This window comes from Chrysochloris asiatica, unplaced genomic scaffold (assembly GCF_000296735.1).
Source record: "Chrysochloris asiatica unplaced genomic scaffold, ChrAsi1.0 scaffold00049, whole genome shotgun sequence".
NCBI classification, from domain to species: Eukaryota; Metazoa; Chordata; class Mammalia; order Afrosoricida; family Chrysochloridae; genus Chrysochloris; species Chrysochloris asiatica.
Genome location: NW_006408567.1, coordinates 16,265,935 through 16,285,256, shown reverse-complemented (window position 1 = coordinate 16,285,256; position 19,322 = coordinate 16,265,935). Strand labels below are relative to the sequence as shown.

Sequence of the window (19,322 nt, the reverse complement as noted above, 5' to 3'; positions counted from 1 at the left end):
GCCGTCGCGGGCGGCCTGGCGGGCGGTCTTGGCCGGGCCCAGCGCGGGCTCCTCGCGGTAGTGGCCACAGCTCGGGAAGCTCGCCGGTGGCGGAGGTGGTGGTGGCTGAGGCGTGGAGTCCTCGCTGAACCTGCGCGCGGCGGTAGGCGCTGCGAAGACGGGTGACACGTTAGACTCCTGCGCAGGGGGATCAAGGAGTAGTACCCAAAGCAACACCGAGTCTGGGAGCCAGGGCGCGCCCACCACTCCTCGACCGTGCGGACCCACCGCAGCCCGTGCGCTGCCAACTCGGGGTCACCCTTCCCCTTTCATCTCTTTCCACATTGCAAGCCTGCACTGGCCACGCAAAAAATGCATTTAAATGACTGATAACATTAAAAGTCAAAAGAAAAACCGGGGATAAGAATGTGATTAATATATTTTATTTCATCTCATGTGTCCAAAATATTAGTTCAGTGTGTTGTTGTTGGAGACCATAGAGTGGAATCCAACCCATAGTGCCCCTGTAATCTCTAGAAGAGCTGAAACCGTATCTTTCTCCTGTGATTCTAACCCTCAGCCTTTTGATTAGCAGTCACATGTCTAGTTATTGTGTCACGTGAGAGCTCCTTTTTCAATGTGTAATCAATGTAAGCATTATTGAGATTGTTGTTGTCAAGTGCCCTGGGTTCCGACTTATAGGATTTCCCAGGGGCGGCTGGTAAGTTTGAGCCACTGACCTTGTGGTTCAAACCGACCTTGCAGTCCAGGGCAATATCCTACAGCGTTCATTTATTGATTAGTACTATCTTCGAAATCCAGTGTCCTTTTTACCCTTACAGCACATTTCGACTGCACTAGTCACATTTCAGTGCTTAGTGGCCATCTGTGGCAAGCAGTGACTACATTAGACAACACAGATCTAGCGTCAAGTGGCCCCAGTCTACCCAGAGTTTTGCCTATCCTCATTGGGGAAGGTGGTAATCACCCGGCTCTGCTTAGAATTATAAGAATTGAAGTAATAAATGCCCCCTCTTAATTGTTGTTAATGGGAATGCTCTGGTAGCGTAGTGGTTACGAATCGGGCTGTAAACCGCAAGGTCAGCAGTTCGAAACTACCAGCTGCTCCGCGGGAGAAAGATGAGGCTTTCTACTCCCGTAAAGATTTACACCCTCGGAAACCCTGTACAGGGTCGCTATGAGTCGGTTCCGACTCCACGGCACATAACAACAACAACAACAATTGTTGTTAAGTGCTGTGGAGTCGTCGTCAACTCATAGCAGCTGGTGGGTTTGGAACACCAACTTTATGGTAAGCAGTTCAGTGATTATCCTACAGTGCCACACCAGGACTTTCCACTTAATAGATGTCTGAAATCAACTAACTCCCTGTGTTTTGACCTTAAGATTGAGCAGTAGATCACAAATTGACCCAAAGTAGCACCTTCATGCATTTTTAACAAGTGTGTGACAGACTATACGGTTATTCATCTCTCACACACACGTACACAAAAGCATTTTTAAAAAGTCAAATACTGTGTCAAATTCAGACACTGAGAAAAACAACTTAAGCTGATCTCAAGTGGATAGTAATAAATAACAAACAAACAAATAAATAATAATGATGTTACAAAAACACTTTTTTCTGTCTTTCTTTCCCTGGCTGTTGAGGAGACCCCTTCTTCTGGTATTTGGGATATATAGGAATGAAGATCCAAATCCTTATCTGAGAAATCAGCTGCCCTGACCTGGTCTCTGGAATGTTCTTATCTAAATTGGTTATTTTTGAAAGGCACGTTTGTTTTAGTGATGCCCCCAAAGGTTAGATTTCTGTCCATGATCTGCTCCCTCTTCAGTTTTGGAGAAGAAATGTAAGACAGCCTTACAGCACAAACCAAGAGAAATCTGTGAAAGGAGAATGAGGAGCAGGAGAAGGAGAGGGAAGGAGAGGGGGGCTGACGTAATTCTCTGGGACACATCATCCTGACCTAACAGTTATCTAGCATTTAGTGGTGCCCACAGGGTATTTGCATTGTCTTGATCTACACTCCGGGCAGTACAATAGTAATTGTTAGTTGCTGTTAAGCCAACCCCATAACTCATAGACTGTCCAGTCCTGCACCATTCCCATCATGGGTTGAAGATACAGTCTGGAAGCTCTACAGAAATCTGGTCAGCATCACAGAAACACTATCTGTTCATGAGGTACACTGGTTAGGAGTATGAACTGGGTCTCTGACAAAGAAGGCAAGAATTCTACCACCAAACCACCACTGCCTCAGATAGCAGTTGTTGTTGTTAAGTGTCGTCGAGTTGGTTCCAACTCATAGCAACCCTGTATAGGGTTTCTAAGGAGCAGCTGAGTAGCTGGTGAGTTTGAACCACTGACCTTCCAGTTAGCAGTTCAGTGCTTATTCTACAGCACCATACCAGGACTCCAGACAGTAAGGAACTAGGTCTGGGTTTTTCAGGACTCCATCAGTGGTTCAAGCTCACCAGCTGTTCTTTGGAAACTCTACACAGGGGGGTTGGAACCGACTCGACAGCACTTAACAACAACAACCCACTGTAATTACCCCTAGCCCCATCCCCCACTACCACTGAGGTTGATTCAATGAACAAATAGGTGTCTGTCTGGGTCAGGGGTGGCCTTTTCATTGAGGACATTTGTCCGTCTGCCACAAGAAATGCTGACTGAAAGGCCATTCCTGTCTCTGTTGTTAAACTAGTCATCCTGAGCAGACACCGACCCTGTGCCAAGCCCTGGGGTTAGGCACATCACGTAGCTTATGATCCTATTTTGCAGATAGAGAAACTGAGGCCTGGAGCATTTATGTTATTTGTCCTGGGTTGATGAGTAACACTTGTTTTCCACACAGGAAAAATAAACCAAATATTTGCCTCCCATATTCATTTTCGGGTGGAGTGGAAAGTAACTTTGTAAAATAAATTCACTATGACCCTCAGTTCTGGTGTGGTGGTATAGGATAGGCACTGGACCTCAAGCTTAGTTTGAACCACAAGGTTGGCTGTTTGAACTAACCAGCCGCTCCTTGGAAACCCTATACAGGTCGCTAGATGAGTTGGAACTGACTCAATGATACTTTAGAACAACAACATGGCCCTCAGTCTCCCTTGAGGTCTGGAAATGACGTCACCCCATGCGGTGAGTAATATATATATAGTGGCTGGGTAGGCATGGGAAGTGGGGGGATACCACCACCAGTGAGGTATTCACACTATAAAATGGTCCACCATTTGAGATCAAAAGGGCCAAGGACAACGTTCAGAAAGGTTGGGAAAGAAGTAGGTATGGGAAAAAGAAACACAGGGATGAAGTGGCATTCGTCCTGTTATATTGAAAGGATTGCAATCTGTGAGATGAAATGCAGTGTATGGTATGTTGGACATAAAACAGACTTGTTTGTTCTGTAAACCTTTACCCATTCACAAGAAAAAGTTTTCAGTTACTAGGGAGATAAAATAAGTGGAGTGAGGACCCTTAGTATATCAGATCTGGCTTTGTCTCTCTGTTGAGGAAGAAAAGAGGCCAGGCTTTTTTATGGAAGTGGCTGGCTATCCCGTTTTCCTCCACCTACCATACTAGTGTCACTAGTATTTAGGCAGCATAACCATGCTGTTAGTATATTCACTCTCTCCTGGGGCTCTGGCATGGAAAGCAAGAAAGCACAGCAATTCCTACTTAAAAGCAGAAAAGGGAAACATTTGCCCGGAGTGGGAGGATGCTTTTTCCATCTGCCACCCATCAACACTCCCCTGGCAGCTCCAGGTCCACCTCCTCCACCCAGCCCCCCACTCCCACATGCGAACATGACCCACCTTCGTAGTTTGGCACAAGATTGTGCCGAGCAATGTTCACCGACGGCTCGGGAAGGTTCTTAGCTGGAGATGGACTGCTAGGCACTAAGGGGTTGGCATAATGCCACTGGCACTCGCTGCTGGCTGGCAATGTGCTCAGGAAGAAACGTGCCACCTCACACGGGGACCCTTGGGGCTGCCCGAACTTGGATGGCAACATTGGCTTTTTGCTGCTGAAGACGTGTGAGTCTAAAGGGAAGTGTCCATAGTGGTAGGAGAAGGGCAGGCTATAAGGCGGGGCGTACAAAAGGTCACTGCTTTCTGAATGAAGCTGCTGTTCTGAGGGTGCCGGGGCGGTCGCTGTGGGGCTGGCTCGCCAACTTCCCAGCTGGCCACAGTCCAGTTTGTCCATTTGGAACGAGCTGTATTGCTGCGTGGCAAAGAAGGCAGGTGAAAAGCCTGGCAGGGGATGGGGAGTCAGCCACCTTCCAGCCCTACAAGATCTATACCATGAGAGGGTCCCAACCCCATCCCAGGACTGGACCCACCATAGCCACCACTGTGAGGTACCCACTGGGGACAAGTGCATGGCCAGCAGTACCCCAGTGACACTCACACACAACAGACACACTTCTTGTTGTTGTGAATTGCTGTCAAGTTGATTCTAACTCACGGCAGCCCTATGTGTACAGAGTAGAGCTGCTCTGGCATTTTTAAAGCTGTTGCCTTCCAGACTCCTGTTGTGGTGCTGTAGGAGAAGCACTGGACTGCTAACCACAAGGTTGGTGGTTCAAACCCACCAGCCACTCCTCAGAAACCCTATAAAGGGTCGCTATGAGTTGGAACCAACTCGACGGCACTTAACAACAACCAGCTTTCAGAAGCAGATCATCAAGCCTGTCTTGAAAGGTGCTTCAAGGTGGGTTCAAACCACCAACCTTTCTGCTAGTAGTCGAGCGCTTAAGAGTTATGCCACCCAGGGACTCCTACAGACACATTTGCTGTTTTAAAAAAATACATATATTTTTTAAAATGATAAAAAGTAGAGAAATAGAGGAAAGATTCTCATTTTTAAATGCTATGAAAACACTGGTGATCTAACCCACCTTTAATCTTGTTTTTACTAGATTTTGTTGTGTTGTTGTTAGCTGCTGTAGAGTTGGTCCCAACTCATGGTGACACCATGCACAATGGAATGAAACACTGACTGGTCTTGTGCCATCCCCATGATGGGGGTGCAGATCAGACCATTGTGATCTTCACTAGCTTCATTAGGATTTGCATCAGCTGATTTTGGAAGTAGATGGCCAGGTCTTTCTTCCTAGTCTTAGTTTGAAAGCCCCACTGAAATCTGTTCTGCATCTTTGCAGCAGACAAGCCTCCACTGACAGATGGGAGGTGGCTGTGCAGAAGTGCATTGACTAGACTAGAACCCTTCCTGCGTGGAAGGGGAGAATTCTACCCCCAAACCCCCACTGCCCCCATTTCTTACACTAATAATTCCACCTGAACATCAGCTTTTCATTGCCTCTCCTGCTCTGTTCCTACCTGCTAGCCAGGACATCCCACAGGGACCCTGTTTCACTCGACAGTCAACCTTCCTTCCGGGTAGGGAGATCCCTGCTATACAATCCCTTCATGTTTCTGGATGTTCCAAGCCCCCAGGAACAGATGCTACCCACACCTTCCCGCGCAGGATGTGTGTGCTACCTGGGGAGGGTAAGGGTTTGTTCTCAGCTTTGTCTTCATCTTCGTATTTTTGGGCTTAGCTAATTTCCTAGTTTCTTGTGAGGTAGACAAGGTGGTCCTCCAGGAATCCTGGGATTTGGAAGTGGAGACCTGGTCCAGGGACAACTGAAGTTCCTTGTATTCAATATCCCTGGGAAGCAAAAGGAGGACAGGTGATGTCCAGCAGGCTGTGGAAGGAGAGTGGCGTGAACTTGCCCTGGCACCACCCCCTGGCAGGTTCATTCTCAAAGTTGTTGTGTATCATTTACGGAGTTGAGTATGGGTGGGGTTTGAGACAAAGGAAACCCATCTTCATCATATAAGTCACCCTGTAGTCCTGGGCTCAGAGACCCCAGAAAATGCAGAATAGAAGGGGTGGTCAATGCAGCTCTCTGTAATTCCATAAAACCCCAGGCATTTCCTGGGACATCCTGGCTCAACAGGAAGGACAGAAAGGCAAAATTCACGTTTATCCAATGTAAGTATCTGTGACTCAATTCATCTCTACTTGGTACTCCAAAATGTGGAAACGGAACAAACTTTGAGGGTCCAAGAGCCTGGTTTCCAAGGCATCTAGTACCTATCTTGCCCTACAGAACCAACTTTATATACTTGTTTGCTTAGGAAGAATAAGAGGCTAAAACATTCTCCCTACTACAGTTTTGTTAAAACCAACCTACTTCTAAAATACGGGGACCTGGCAATATTTATATGAAAGAACCTAGAACCTAAATTCTGTCTACATCAGGACACAGATGGGACTGAGGGAAGTGCAAAAATCTCAAGTTCATAGCCAGAGCTATGCGCAGTGAGGATTCATACAGACTAGCCATAGTGGGAGCAGGGTAATATTCAGTCCCAAGCAGACTTACGTCCTATTGGTTCTAATGGTCTTAAAAGCTTTTGTGACTGAATGTGAACTTCTGGATTTTTTAAGGGATAAACATTCACAGTCGTTTGTGAACTGTTTGCATGACGCTGTAGAGCAAGCACTAGAGAGCAAGATTGGTTTGAAGTGCAAGGTTGGCAGTTCAAACTCACCAGCTGCTCCTTGAAAACCCTATACAGAGTCACTATGAGTTGGAACCAAATTGATGGCTCTTAACATTATATAGGAAAAAGGAACACCCCATGGTCCTGTATAATAAGCTCTGAACTGTAACCCACAAAGTGGGCAGTTTGAGTCCACCAGCCTCTTTGTGGGAGAAAGATGAGGCTTTCTGTTTGCACAAAGGCTTACAATGTCAGAAACCCTGTACCAGGGTGGCTATGAGTCAGAACTGACTTGATGGTACTTAACAACAACAACAAACGAATATAGGAAAATGGAGTAGGGTAGAAATATTTCTTCTGCCCCAAATGATGTGCAAGATTACCCAAATGTTTGTGGGCATAAATGGTTACCAGAGGTGCATATTCCTTATTTGGGACATACACCCTCATTGCATTCCATTCAAGATGGGGGCAGGCACCTTCCGCCCACCACACCCTTATCTGGGCTCTCGGTTGGGTTCTGTAATGTACCCAGGGCCTAGCTGCCTTGCCAGTGCCTAGAACTTTGTCCCCAATGCTAACTCTAGAAATCTTTTGGGTCTTGCAAAACTACTGGATTGTTAAAATAAAGAAGAAACATGTGACGAAGGAACAGCCTGAGAGAGACAGAGAGAGATGGTGCTCGTTGCAGCGATCTGATGAGGGGCAGGGGAGAAGGCGAGAGCAAGGAGAGGAACAAAGACGTCTGACTTACGTGAGGACATAATTGACACTCACGATGCAGTGGGGCCGGGAGGAGCGGCTGTTGTGCACGATGGTGGCGTAGCTCTGCACCCACACCCAGCCGCCCAGCTTGGACAGCAGCCGGTAGTACTTGGTGGTGACCTGGCCCTTCACCAGCACTGAAAGACAAGATGGCGTGAATCCCATGAGGGGCCGGGGAGAAGGGACCTTCACCCACCCCCAGGCACCGCTAGCAACCTCACAACTGTAAACTTTGGATGATGAGCCAGCTGTGCTTTGGGGTTGCTGTTCCCTTCTACTCCCCGTACCCCACCATCACCACCAATGACCAATATTCCTGGTTCTTAACCTCTCTGGGGCCAAGGATGCCATTGAGAACTTGATAAAAGTGAGGAGCTTTCTCCTCAAGAAGATCCATGCTTGCACATAAATGCAAGATTATTGCCTAAACTCTCCCTTCACCACCCCTCCCCCTGCCCTGCTAAGAACTCTGATTTCACAGTCACTGCTTTCATTGGGAGGAAGAGTAACCCCAACAACTGGCCAGTGTTTGTACTGGCAAAGTGGTCAACAGTTCCACTGCATTTGCTTTTAGTTTCCAAATTGCCACTATTATGGTTTAAGCCTCAAAGCCCTTACTGGGTGGTGGGGGTGGGTGGGCAATGTGGTTATTTAAACAAAATAGTAAGTGAAGGACATTCAACTAAGTGTCAAATTGTCATTGGTCTTTACTGTTCACCAGAATGTGTATGTGTGTGTTCCCAGTGAAGCCTTTTGATACTCTATCACATGTAGGAAAGACCTTAGCCTGAATAAGCAGTCCAGAAAATTGGGCCAGCGGTGCACCCATCTTCTATGCATTGGTGCAAATTTCGGGGGGTGTTGAGCAGTTTGCTTCCAAAGCCCTGGTGCCCCCATAAACCTGCAATTCCCCCTCAGACCCTCCTAAAGAGCAGGTGGGGGAAAGCTGATGGGAGAGGAAAGTGCTGGAACCCCTGCAACAGAAGCTTAGGCTGCCGGGAGAGGAGAAAATCGAAGGAAAAACCCTTATCCATAAGGTTAATATACGGAGAAAAATGGAAATGGTTAAGGATTTCATTCTACTTGGATCACATTCATGGAAGCTGTAGTCATGAAACCAAATGCCACATATATCAGGCAAATCTACTGTAAAAGACCTCTTGAAATCTCTCAAAAGCACAGCTCTCACTCTGATGACTAAGATGCATCTGGCCCAAAACAGGGTCTTTTCAATCACCTCATATGCATGTGAAAGCAGGACAATGAGAAAGGAAGAAAGAGGAAGAACTGATCATCCCAACTGTGGTGTCCTTGAAGATTACAGAATATATTATAGAAGAAATGTCTTAGAACGGAGTATAACATGACTGCATCTTGCTTACATTGGGCAGATCATCAAGCGAGTCCAATAGCTAGAAAAGGACATTATGTTTGGTCAAACAGATGGTCCGTGAAAACAAGACAAACTTTCTATGAGATGGAGGGGCACAATTATCAATTGGCTAAACTATCAATTGTGGAGATGACCTAAAACTAGAAAGTTCTGCTACAAATAAGGCCACGATTATAGATTGATTTGTGCCCACCCCACCAAATATATATGGATCAACTTGCCTAGGTTACGATTCTTAGTGTTGTGGCTGTTATGTCATGATGGAATTTAGCAGTTATGTAATGATGGAATCAACTTCTGTTACCTGATCTGATGGGACCAGCAAATCAGATGTAAGTGGATTAGGGTGGGAGGCAACCCCCTAACTTAGGTCCCAGCCCTGATCTTATCTAAGGGCAGTGCCCCTGGGGTGTGGCATGAAGGGAGAGAGAAATGAACAGAGAGGGGGAAACCTCATTATGACGAGAAAAGAAGAGCTGAGAGCACAGCACATACTTTGGATCCAGGGTCTCTGTGATGAGAACCTCCTAGACCCAGGGGAAGATCTATTTCAAGACATATGGGGATCACCAAGAACACCACATCCACAGAGGCTTAAAGGAGACAAGGAATTTCCTCCTAAAGTGTGAGCCAACAGAAAGAGAAAGTCTTCCCCTAGACTCCTAAACTAGGAGAGAATAAATTTCTGTTTGTTACTATCCACTTGTGGTATTTCTGTTGGTTCTAAGAAAAATATGCACTTGAAAAAAAAAGCTCATACAGAAAAACCCCACTGTGATAAATGCACACAACACAAATGCACACAGAGATCATTGCTAACCCTAACCCTAACTTTAATCCTAATTAGTATATGGATTTTTGCAATGTGGCTGTTTTCATGTGTGCATTTTTTCTGGTAACCACTTCTGTTATAGCAGGACTAGGTAACTAAGACAGTCACTGACTTGACAGCAACTAACAACCATCGCCTTCTCCTGGGAGGATGAGGTCAGGACACCCCTGGACATTCAAGTTTCCCAGCTACAGGAGATTCCTCCTTCTCAAAAGCAGAGTTCACCCCTGCACTCCCTCACCAGTGGCCACTGAGTGGGGCTTCACAGAGGGGAAAAGGAAGCTGAGGATGCTGAAGGAGAGCCCGAGGTTTACAGACAACTGTTAGCTCTCATATTGTACCACAAGGCCAACCCCTCTCACTTTACACACGAATACTTTCTAGAGTCTCCATTGCCTTCTTGTGACTTCCTTTCACTTTGAATATGTCCTTTATTGTCCACTGTTAAGACTTATCTAAATATTTGGGTACAGAAGAAAAATCACTACAAATATGAGAGCCAAGAAGTTATTATATCCTTAATATATAAAGAGTTCACAAGAACCAATAAAATAGTTGCCATCAAGTTGATTCTGTCTCCTGGTGACCCCATGTGTATCAGACTACAACTACTCAATAGGGTTTTTAGTGGCTGATTTTTTTTTTTTTTTGAAATAGATCACCAGTCTTTTTTTCTAAGGCACCTCTGGGTAAACTAGAACCTCCAACCTCTCAGTTATCAGCTGAGCACGTTAACCATTTGCACCATCCAGACTGATAAAAATACTAACGACCCAGAAATGATATGGACAAAAGACAAAAGTAACAATTCACCAAAGAAGAAATACAAATGGCCAAAATGACAAGTCATTTTTTGTTCAGCTCAAAATGAGACGTTGTTGGCTACCCTCAAGTAACTATGTAATCTGGAGATATTAAAGAAGCAACATCTATTATAAAGTTTCAATATATGAAATGTCCAAAACAAAGTTACACTTTTTATTTTACAAGACAGAAAGGAACAGAGAAAGAAGGGACCTTACTACGACCAAGAAAGAAAAGTTTGGAGCAGAGAACCTGTGTTGAGAACCTCCTAGACCCAGGACACATGGGGATCTCCAAGTAATGCTGGGACCACAGATGCTGAAAAGAGACAAAGACCTTCCCCTAGAGTTGTTGTTGTTGTTAAGTGCTGTCGGGTCGATTCCGACCCATCGCGACCCTGTAGAGGGTTTCCAAGGAGCAGCTGGTAAGTTTGAACCATCCACCTTGCAGTTCAAACAACTTTGCAGCCTGATGCATTAGCCCACAGCACCACACCAGGACTCCCCTAGAGTGGGAGCGCTGAATTCAAACATCTAATTTCTTCATATGTGAGAAAAGAAATTTCTGTTTGTTAAAGCCATCCCCTTTCAGGAATTTATTTCTGTTCTAGCAGCTTGGAGAATACCATGATAGCAATGATGATGAAGATGGCCGAGGACTAGGAAACACTGAACTGACACATGGCAACTAACAACAACACACAACCAATAAAACAATGATTAATAAGGATTTTTAATTATATAGGAAATGTATATGATACAGTGTTAAATGAAGAAAAAACAAGAATCAGAACTGTGTATAGTGTAATCCTACTTAGGAAAAAAGCATGCACCCACGCTACCCCATACAAACACACACACAGACAATTAACTGTGACCCTGGCTAAGTTACTAACACCTCTTGTGCTCCAGTTTCCTCATTTACTAAAAGCAGATCACCATAATCCCTACATCCTATGATTGTTGTGAAGATTAGAAAATCTAGGTGAAGATTTAGGATCATGTCAGACAGGGAGGAAAGGTTTTGTCTCCTATGAGTATCAGTCTCTGAGTGATAAAATTACAGATAATTTTAATTTTCTTCTTTTCAACTTTTCTTGATTTTCTTAAATTGCCAGCAATGATGAAGTATTAGTTTTCTAAACAGAATGATTTCTTTTTAACATAGAACCCACTTTTTATGGAAGATGTGAGTAGAAATACAATACACATGAGGCTTTACATCCCCTTCAGGCAGAGTTAGAGGCAAACACCAGTCTTGCTGTGCAACAACGTTCTATTTGGCGAGATCAGTTTCTTTGGGGTGGTAAAGAGACCAACTCTTTCCCTTCTATGTTTAACATTCACATTCAGCAGACTCATTTGGCAGGAGTAAGATCCCATGTTGAAGGGTGTAGACAACAGGGGAGGCAGCAAGGAAGAGAGGTTTTCCAATGCTTTTCCTTATGGGGTTGCTTTTAGACAAAATTGCAGTTACTATTTCCAGCTAATATCTTTTGCTCTTGCTACAACCATAGAAAGTGAGTTTGCCAGGAAACGGGTCAAGTGAGTTGAAGGCACTGCTGGGGCCCAACCCAGGTGTTCAAACTCTGGTTTCTTAAAGCAGCAACTTTGAAGGCGGGAGGCCTCCAGAAGCTTCCAGAGTTTTCTGTAGCTCTATCTTTCAGGGGAGATTCAGTTAACCAAGTTTTTATTCCTCCAAATAACCCACAGATGCAACATGATCAAACAGGTCATTCTCTCTTCACTGGAAATGCTTTCTAATCTGTTTAACTTTGAAATTTATTGCTAGCAGTGTTTGTAGAACCCCTAGGGATATGACCATATACCTTTCCTTTGCTTAACTTACATTTTCTCTTATTTCTTACAACATTCCTAAAACCAATCACTAATCATCTAGAGCTAGAAAAAATGAAGCCAGTTTATCTTAAATATTTTATATTAAGGCTCAAATTACAGAAATTGCTGAGACTTAATCTCTGACCCTCTTTGGCTCTGCTATAATGAGGCTTAGATACAGAAACCAAACACACACACACACATATATGTGTATATATGTCAGCTTGAGGACTAAGATGCACCTGACCCAAGCCATGGTATTTTCAATAACTTCATATGCATGTGAAAGCTGGACAGTGAATAAGGAAGACCATAGAAGAATTGATGCTTTTGAGTTATGGTGTTGGAGGAGAGTATTGAAGGTGCCATGGGCTGCCAAAAGAACCAATAGATATGTGTTGGAAGAAGTACAACCAGAGTGCTCCTTGGAGGCCAAGATGGACAAAGTTCATCTCTCATACTTCAGATATATTGTCAGGAGGGACCAGTCACTGGGGAAGGATTACCATGTTTGGTAAGGTGGAGGGTCAGAGAAAAAGAGGAAGACCCCCAATGAGATGGATTGGCCAAGTGGCAGCATCGATGGACTCAAGTGTGGCAACAGTATTGAGGTTGGCCCAGGATCGGGCAATGTTTCGTTCTGCTGTGCATAAGGTCGCTATGGGTCGGTACCAACTCAATGGCACCTAACGACAACAACATCCAAGTTGAAATCTTACATAGTTAGTCACAACATTCTTTGGTTTGTTCCAGCTCCCCCCTCCAGTCTCTTGTCCTTAATTGGCTGCCTGAAATGATCCCAAACTAAAAACAAAAACAAAACAGTTTCTGTGGAGTAGATTCTGACTCACAGTGACCCCACGTGTCAGAGGAGAACTGTGCTACCACATGGTTTTCAGCGAGGTGATCTTTCACAAGCAGATCGCCAAGTCTTTCTTTTGAGGCATTTCTGACTGAGTTCAAACCGCCAGCTTTAAATGTCTGCACCACCTAAAGACCCAGTCACAGGCTAAAGGACTACAAAGTAGGCACTGCTTGTGTTGGAGATGATGGTAGCAGGGAGAAGATGGTTCTCTGAATCACAAGCTCCTGAGAGCGAGGTCCCACTCCATGTATTCTACACTCAGAGTGTCTAAGACTCCGTGCATGCAGGGTGATCCCTGCTTAGAAGAAAGCCGGTGGTCTGGGTTTTCTGAGAGTATTTGGGATAGGAATTCTGATTCCAGAAATACACTATCCAAAAAAGTCCATGGTCTTCCTGGTTCCTCCAGAATTCTGTCTGCTCGAAGCCACTGCCCTATGCAAGCCAACCTTGGGGCTGGGGGGCTGGGGAGTGAACTTTCAGCCTCTAGCTGAAAAGTTCTCGATTTGAAGAACTGAAAAAGTCACCAAAATTGCTTGCAGTGACCCTCCAGCCCCTGCCCAGAGGATATGTCTACATCCTAAACCTCAGAACCTATGAATGTGACCTTATTTGGAAAAAAGTTTTTTGTAGATGTAATTTAATTAAGGATCCCAAGAGAAGACCATCCTAAGTCATTTGGGTGGGCCCTAAATCCAATGACAAATGTTCTAGTGAGAGACAGAAGAGAAGTCACAGGTATAGTAGAGAAAACCATGTGAAGTTGGGCCTATGGACATAATGATTTAGGACTCTTTACTCCAGGAGTCCTGGTGTGGCGCTGTGGGTTAATGAGCCAGACTGCAAAGCCATTTGAACTGCAAGGTCAGTGGTTCAAGCACACCAGCTGCTCCTATACAGGGTCGTTATAGATTGGAACTGACTCGATGGCACTTAACAACAGAAATAACTCCAGAACTGTGAGGGAATACACTTCTATTGCTTTACGTCACTAATTCTGTGATCACTTGTTACATCAGCCCAGAAAATTAAAGGTGGTGTTATGTGCCGTGGAGTCAGTTCCGACTCATAGCAACCTTGTACAGGGTTTCCAAGGCTGTAAGTCTTTACAGGAGCAGAAAGTCTCATCTTTCTCCAGCAGGATGACTGATAGTTTTGAACTGCTGACCTTGAGGTTAGCAGCCCTACTTGTAACCACTATGATACAGCACCATAACAGGAAAAACATGCAGTTTCCATCTTCCTTATGGTCATCATCACCTCTACCAGGTGGGGCCTCAGAGTGAGCATAGTTAGGAGATCAAAGCCAAGTGTTTCTTTCTGGATGGGGGTCCTGGTGCACTTACTTTGCCCTAACACACACTCAATTCCCTATCCCTACAGTTTGGTGGTGTGTTTAGTTGGTAAGGAGACATAGCAGCCCTGGGTGGGGGAGAATGTCCACAGGGGCCCTATTGTGGAATGTCTCCAAAATGACAATAATCAGGGGAGATAGCTGAGGCTGAGCCTGTGGCACCAAACAGAAGGGACAGTCTATACCAACAAATGCCCAACACAACTTCCAGGTACCAGGACAACATGCAAATCACACTATGCTTTCTAGAGTTACCACTGTTGTTGTAGTTAGGTGCTGTTGGGTCAGCTCCAACTCATAGCTAGTGCTCTTATGTATAACAGACCATTAAGGGTCTCATGTTCTCTCTTCTTGACAGAAGCTTCTAGAAAAGGGCTGTGTACACTGGAATTCAGCTTGACTTGGTGAGTTCACCTGGAAATGCCCAAGCCCACGTCTCACACTTGACCCAGACCCCTATACATATCCCTCCCTGGGCCAAAGTGTTGGGTCATCCCAGCCCCCCTTTTGTTGTAATACCCAAAAGGAGCATTCACCTGCCCTGCTTTTCCTAGTGAAGCTCGGCTCTTTGGAAGCCTTTGGATTCTTTTTCTTTAGGGGCTGTGCTTTCTTCAGACTTGTGGACTCCCGTTCTTGGTTTAACAACTGTTTTGAAGAATGTGTTTTACAATCTGACTAACTAGGACACTCTAGAACCAATGCCTTCTTACATCCAATTAGGCCTCCTCCAGAGCCCTTTGCCTGGTCTCCAGAGATGCCTGGGTTTGCCCACTGGCTTGGCCTTAGAGATCTGACAGTAACTTCATTTTGATCCTGTGTGTTGGCAGCTGTTTGCTTTGTCCCTGTGTCCAGCTATCTAGTCAGCAGCTAAGACAATGTGGCTATAGGTCTTGTTTTGGAGCCCTGGAGTCCTGAGTGGGTCAGTTCTGTAGGACAGGCACCTTGTGGCCCTCAGTTGTGACAGGTGCAAGGGGAGCAGCAAAGGTCTGTCCTGGGACAGCCAGTAGCCAGCTCCAGCTGTCACCATGGGGACTGGTAGCAGCCACCATGAGGACCCGGTGGTGCCTGGAAGGGCAGAGAGTCAGAAGGGGACACGCTAGCACCAATCTCTCTCCTCTTCCTTCAGGGTAGCCCTCTGAGCCCTACTGCCGGTTACCATGGGCCAGGACTAAAAGATTACATTTTGAAGGGAGGCATCTGCCTTCTCAGACTTCTCACCTGTCCCGCCCAAGCTGGTCCGTCCAACTACAATGTGGGGAAGGGTCAGTGCCCTCACCAGGACAAAGATACAAAGATATGAAAGAAAGACCCAATGAGGGTCCAAACAGCATGAGATGAAGCACTGTCCAGAAATACGAATTTATGCCCTTTGGGTAGGGCTCTAAGTAGCTCTGTCACTGAACACACCTCCCCAGGAACCAACCAGGAGAGGAAACAGTCGGGGGAGGTTCCCTGCCCTTAGCTCCCACAGCACAGGCAAAAGAGCTTGGCTCTTGAGGACCCTTGGGTTGGCCAACAAGGATCATGAGGGCGGCAGGGACCCCAGAGTGATGTGTGGCCCCTGCTTGCAAGGGAAATGAGTGGAAAGCGATGAGACAGACTCTTGTGGGAGGGTTGAAGAACGTCTCCACATACCCACATGGCCTATGTGGAAAGGAAGCTCAGGAAAATCTGAAGGGTCTGGTCTTCACCAGGGTTGTACCTCCCCACCCCTCTCACCCAGCAACATCCAACGGCTGCTCCCTTCTCCCTCCTGACATCTTTCTTTGGCCCTCAGAGTCCACTCAGATGAACAGCCGCTAAGGGTAGCCCTCCAATGAAGACTGATGGGAGTCAGTGTATACACAGAGGTTCCTAAAGTCCCTGGGGGTTGGGCACACTTGCGCCCTGGGCAGCAGCTAGTCAGACAGCACCCCTTTGGTAGGTTCCTTCCCTTCTCTGACCCTGCCCACTCCCCCAACCTGTGTTCCAGCCACCGTCCAGATAAGCTACAACACTTGAATCCTAGGCTCCGGGTCAACTTCTGGATTTTATGGAAGTTAAAACAGATGTGAGCCAGCTCTGGGTGTGGAGGGTCAAGAAGAGGAAGCTTGGAGTTGGCCCCTTGCATCCTACTTTTGTGCCCGGGGAAGGAGAGTGAGGCCTTTCTTCGGTACCACACAATGGGGCAGTTTCAAAATCCCAAAAGCTCTACATCATGAAGACTCCACTTCAAAAAACTTTTCTGGCTGCTATCTTTCCTGTCTTCATCTGAACATTCCAGATTTAGAGAGAAAAGTAACATCCTGAGTGACTGTCATGGCTGCCCCGAAGTGAAAGTTGCTACCCAAGTCCATGGGTGGTTCCAAAGCTAGAACCAAGCACGAGTTTTAAGACACAAATTCCTATCTTTTATACTTGGGTAGGAAGGAAAAGTCCCTATTACAAATGGTTAACAGGCTCAGTTACTAATCAAAAAGTTGGAAACTTGAATCCACCCAAAGACATGTAAGAAAGGCCTGGTGATCTACTTCTAAAAATATCAGCCATTGAAACTCCTATAGAATTCATGGATTCATAAGACATCCCACTGAACTGGCTTAACGATGTGTTTAGTACTTTTAATTCTATTTCCTAGTAGAATAAAAGCTTGCCAGCAGCCATCCAAAACACAACAATTGGTCTCTATTCACCTGGAGCAACAGAGGAAGAAGAAAAGTCAGGAGCAGGAGGAGGACATGGAATGTGTGACTAATTGTGTCCACTAACAACTGCCTCCTTTGCCATGAGCCCAGAAGACCTGGGTTGTGCCCAGCTACCATCACTGAACATTTTGATCAAAGATTCTATAGCAGAATCCGTATCAAAAGGGAGAAGTGCAGAACAGAATTTCAATTTCTCATGGAATCTAGTCTTTCTGGAATCCATGGAGGCTGGGTGAATCCTCAAAACGATTATCCTGAGATGATCTTTAACCCTTAAACCAAAAATATCCCCTGAAATTTTCTTAAAGCCAAATAATAGTTTAGATTAGCAAGTAAAGACTGTCTTCCTTGATCTTTGTGCTCTTTGAAGATCTATCTAGATGGGCTCCAATGGACAACAGCAACTCAAAAGATGAGCTAGGAACCTTAGGAGGCAGTGAATTTATGTTCATGGGGGAGGAGCAAGAGAGAGTGAGAACAGTTTCAAATTCGAAGAATGTTCTATGTCACTAATGTGTATGTGTAAAAAGTTACTGGTGCATTTTTTACTTTATATATTTTCAACAACAACAATAAAATAAATGATTTTCTAAAAGAAAGCCCTGTGGAGCACAATTCTACTTTGACACACAGGGAGTGACCATCAGTTAGAATCGGGACTGGATGTTTGGATCCGAAGCTACTGGAACCTTGACGAAGAGCTTGCCATCTATGTGAGACTGTTCCTTGCTGAAACTCCTCTCCCTAGCTTACTCCTGGGAAGGCAGGTACAGGGGAGGTTGTGCAGAAACAAGACCTCATGGTGGACCCCAAAGCTACAGTCCAAGCCCCTGGGTCTGTCTGGGTACACTCTGTCTCTGCTCTCCCTTCAGTCAGACCACACAACAGCAACAGTAATTGACAACGTTGCTATTTTCTGTTTTCGCTGCTGATTTACCAATTCTAGCTCATTTGTAAAGGAAAGTTGTGCTCCCTTTAGTTTCTCAATACGTCTACCTTTTCCATGTTTTCTTGAAAGATCTCAAAGTGCTTTCTGGTTTGGTGCTGTAGGAAATCACTGCAATATTTAGAAATTCCTACTTTCCACTGAGGTAATTGCGTGGCGCTGTGGTACTTTCCACTGAGGTAATTGCGTGGCGCTGTGGGTTAATGCCAGACAGCAAAGCCGTTTGAATTGCAAGGTCGGCAGTTCAAGTTCACCAGCTGCTCCTCGGAAACCCTATACAGGGTCGCTATGGGTTGGAACCAACTCAATGGCATTTCACAACAACACAGCAACAATTCCACGGCACTTGACACCACCACCACCAAGACTCATTAATCATGTAAATGACAGGTGGTGGTGGTTATGTACCACCGAGTGGGCTCCAAGTCACAGCAACCCTATATAGGGTTTCTGAGGCTGTAAATCTTTATGGAAGCAGAAAGCCTCATCTTGCTTCCACCGTGCAACTGGCAGATTTGAACACTCGAACTTGTGGTTTGCAGCCCAGCTTGTAATTCACTATGCTACCAGGGCTTCATGTAAACCACAAAAAGTCTCTCAAATCAAATTTCCTTGTAGGTCTAATATGCCCAGGTGAGCTGGGAGAGATTGGGCCTCCTAAAGCAGAGATGGGGAGCGTCCGGCCATGAAATCATTTGGTCTGGACCTGCCAAGGCAACTGCGGTTCCAGCCATCACATAGTTGTTGTTATTAGCTGCTGAGTTGGTACTGACTCATAGCGACCCTGTATAGGGTTTCCAAGGAGCAGCTGGTGAGTTTGAACCACTGACCTTGTGGTTCAAACCAATCTTGCTGTATCCCACAGTGCCACACTTGTTGTTGTTGTTGTTGTTATGAAGTGCCGTTGAGTCGATTCTGACCCATAGTGGTCCTGTATAGGGTTTCCGAGGAGCAGCTGGTGAGCCTGAACTGGTGTATTAACCCACAGTGCCACACCAGGACTCCAAGTCTCTCTCTCTTTTTTTTTTTTCAAGTAGCTGCTGGTGCAGTCAAACTGGGGACCTTGAGGTTAACAGCCCAATGGTTAACACACTGATTCAAAATGGCTTCCTAGCCATCACATTGTTGTTGTTAAGTGCCATGGAGTCAGTTCTGACCCATAGCAACCCTGTATAGGGTTTCTGAGGAATGGCTGGTGAGCTTGAACCGCTAACCTTGTAGTTGACGCTGACCTCACAGTCTAGCGTGTCAACCTGCAGTGCCACAAATGTTTGTGACCAAATATTGCAAACTAAGTTTTAAGTTGATAATTTTGTATGGCCTGC

At 45.6% G+C, this 19,322-nt stretch overlaps 1 protein-coding gene across 1 annotated transcript in view; it reads right to left on the bottom strand.

Moving 5' to 3' along the window:
- SIM2 (single-minded family bHLH transcription factor 2) overlaps positions 1-19,322 on the bottom strand; it is a 72,320-nt gene that overhangs the window by 429 nt on the left and 52,569 nt on the right. The window contains exons 8-11 of the mRNA XM_006862606.1: positions 7,274-7,421; positions 5,509-5,677; positions 3,820-4,228; positions 3-149 (exon numbers count right to left, since the gene is read on the bottom strand). Of these exons, the coding sequence (XP_006862668.1) occupies positions 3-149; positions 3,820-4,228; positions 5,509-5,677; positions 7,274-7,421 (873 nt within the window). The remainder of the gene's footprint in view (positions 1-2; positions 150-3,819; positions 4,229-5,508; positions 5,678-7,273; positions 7,422-19,322) is intronic.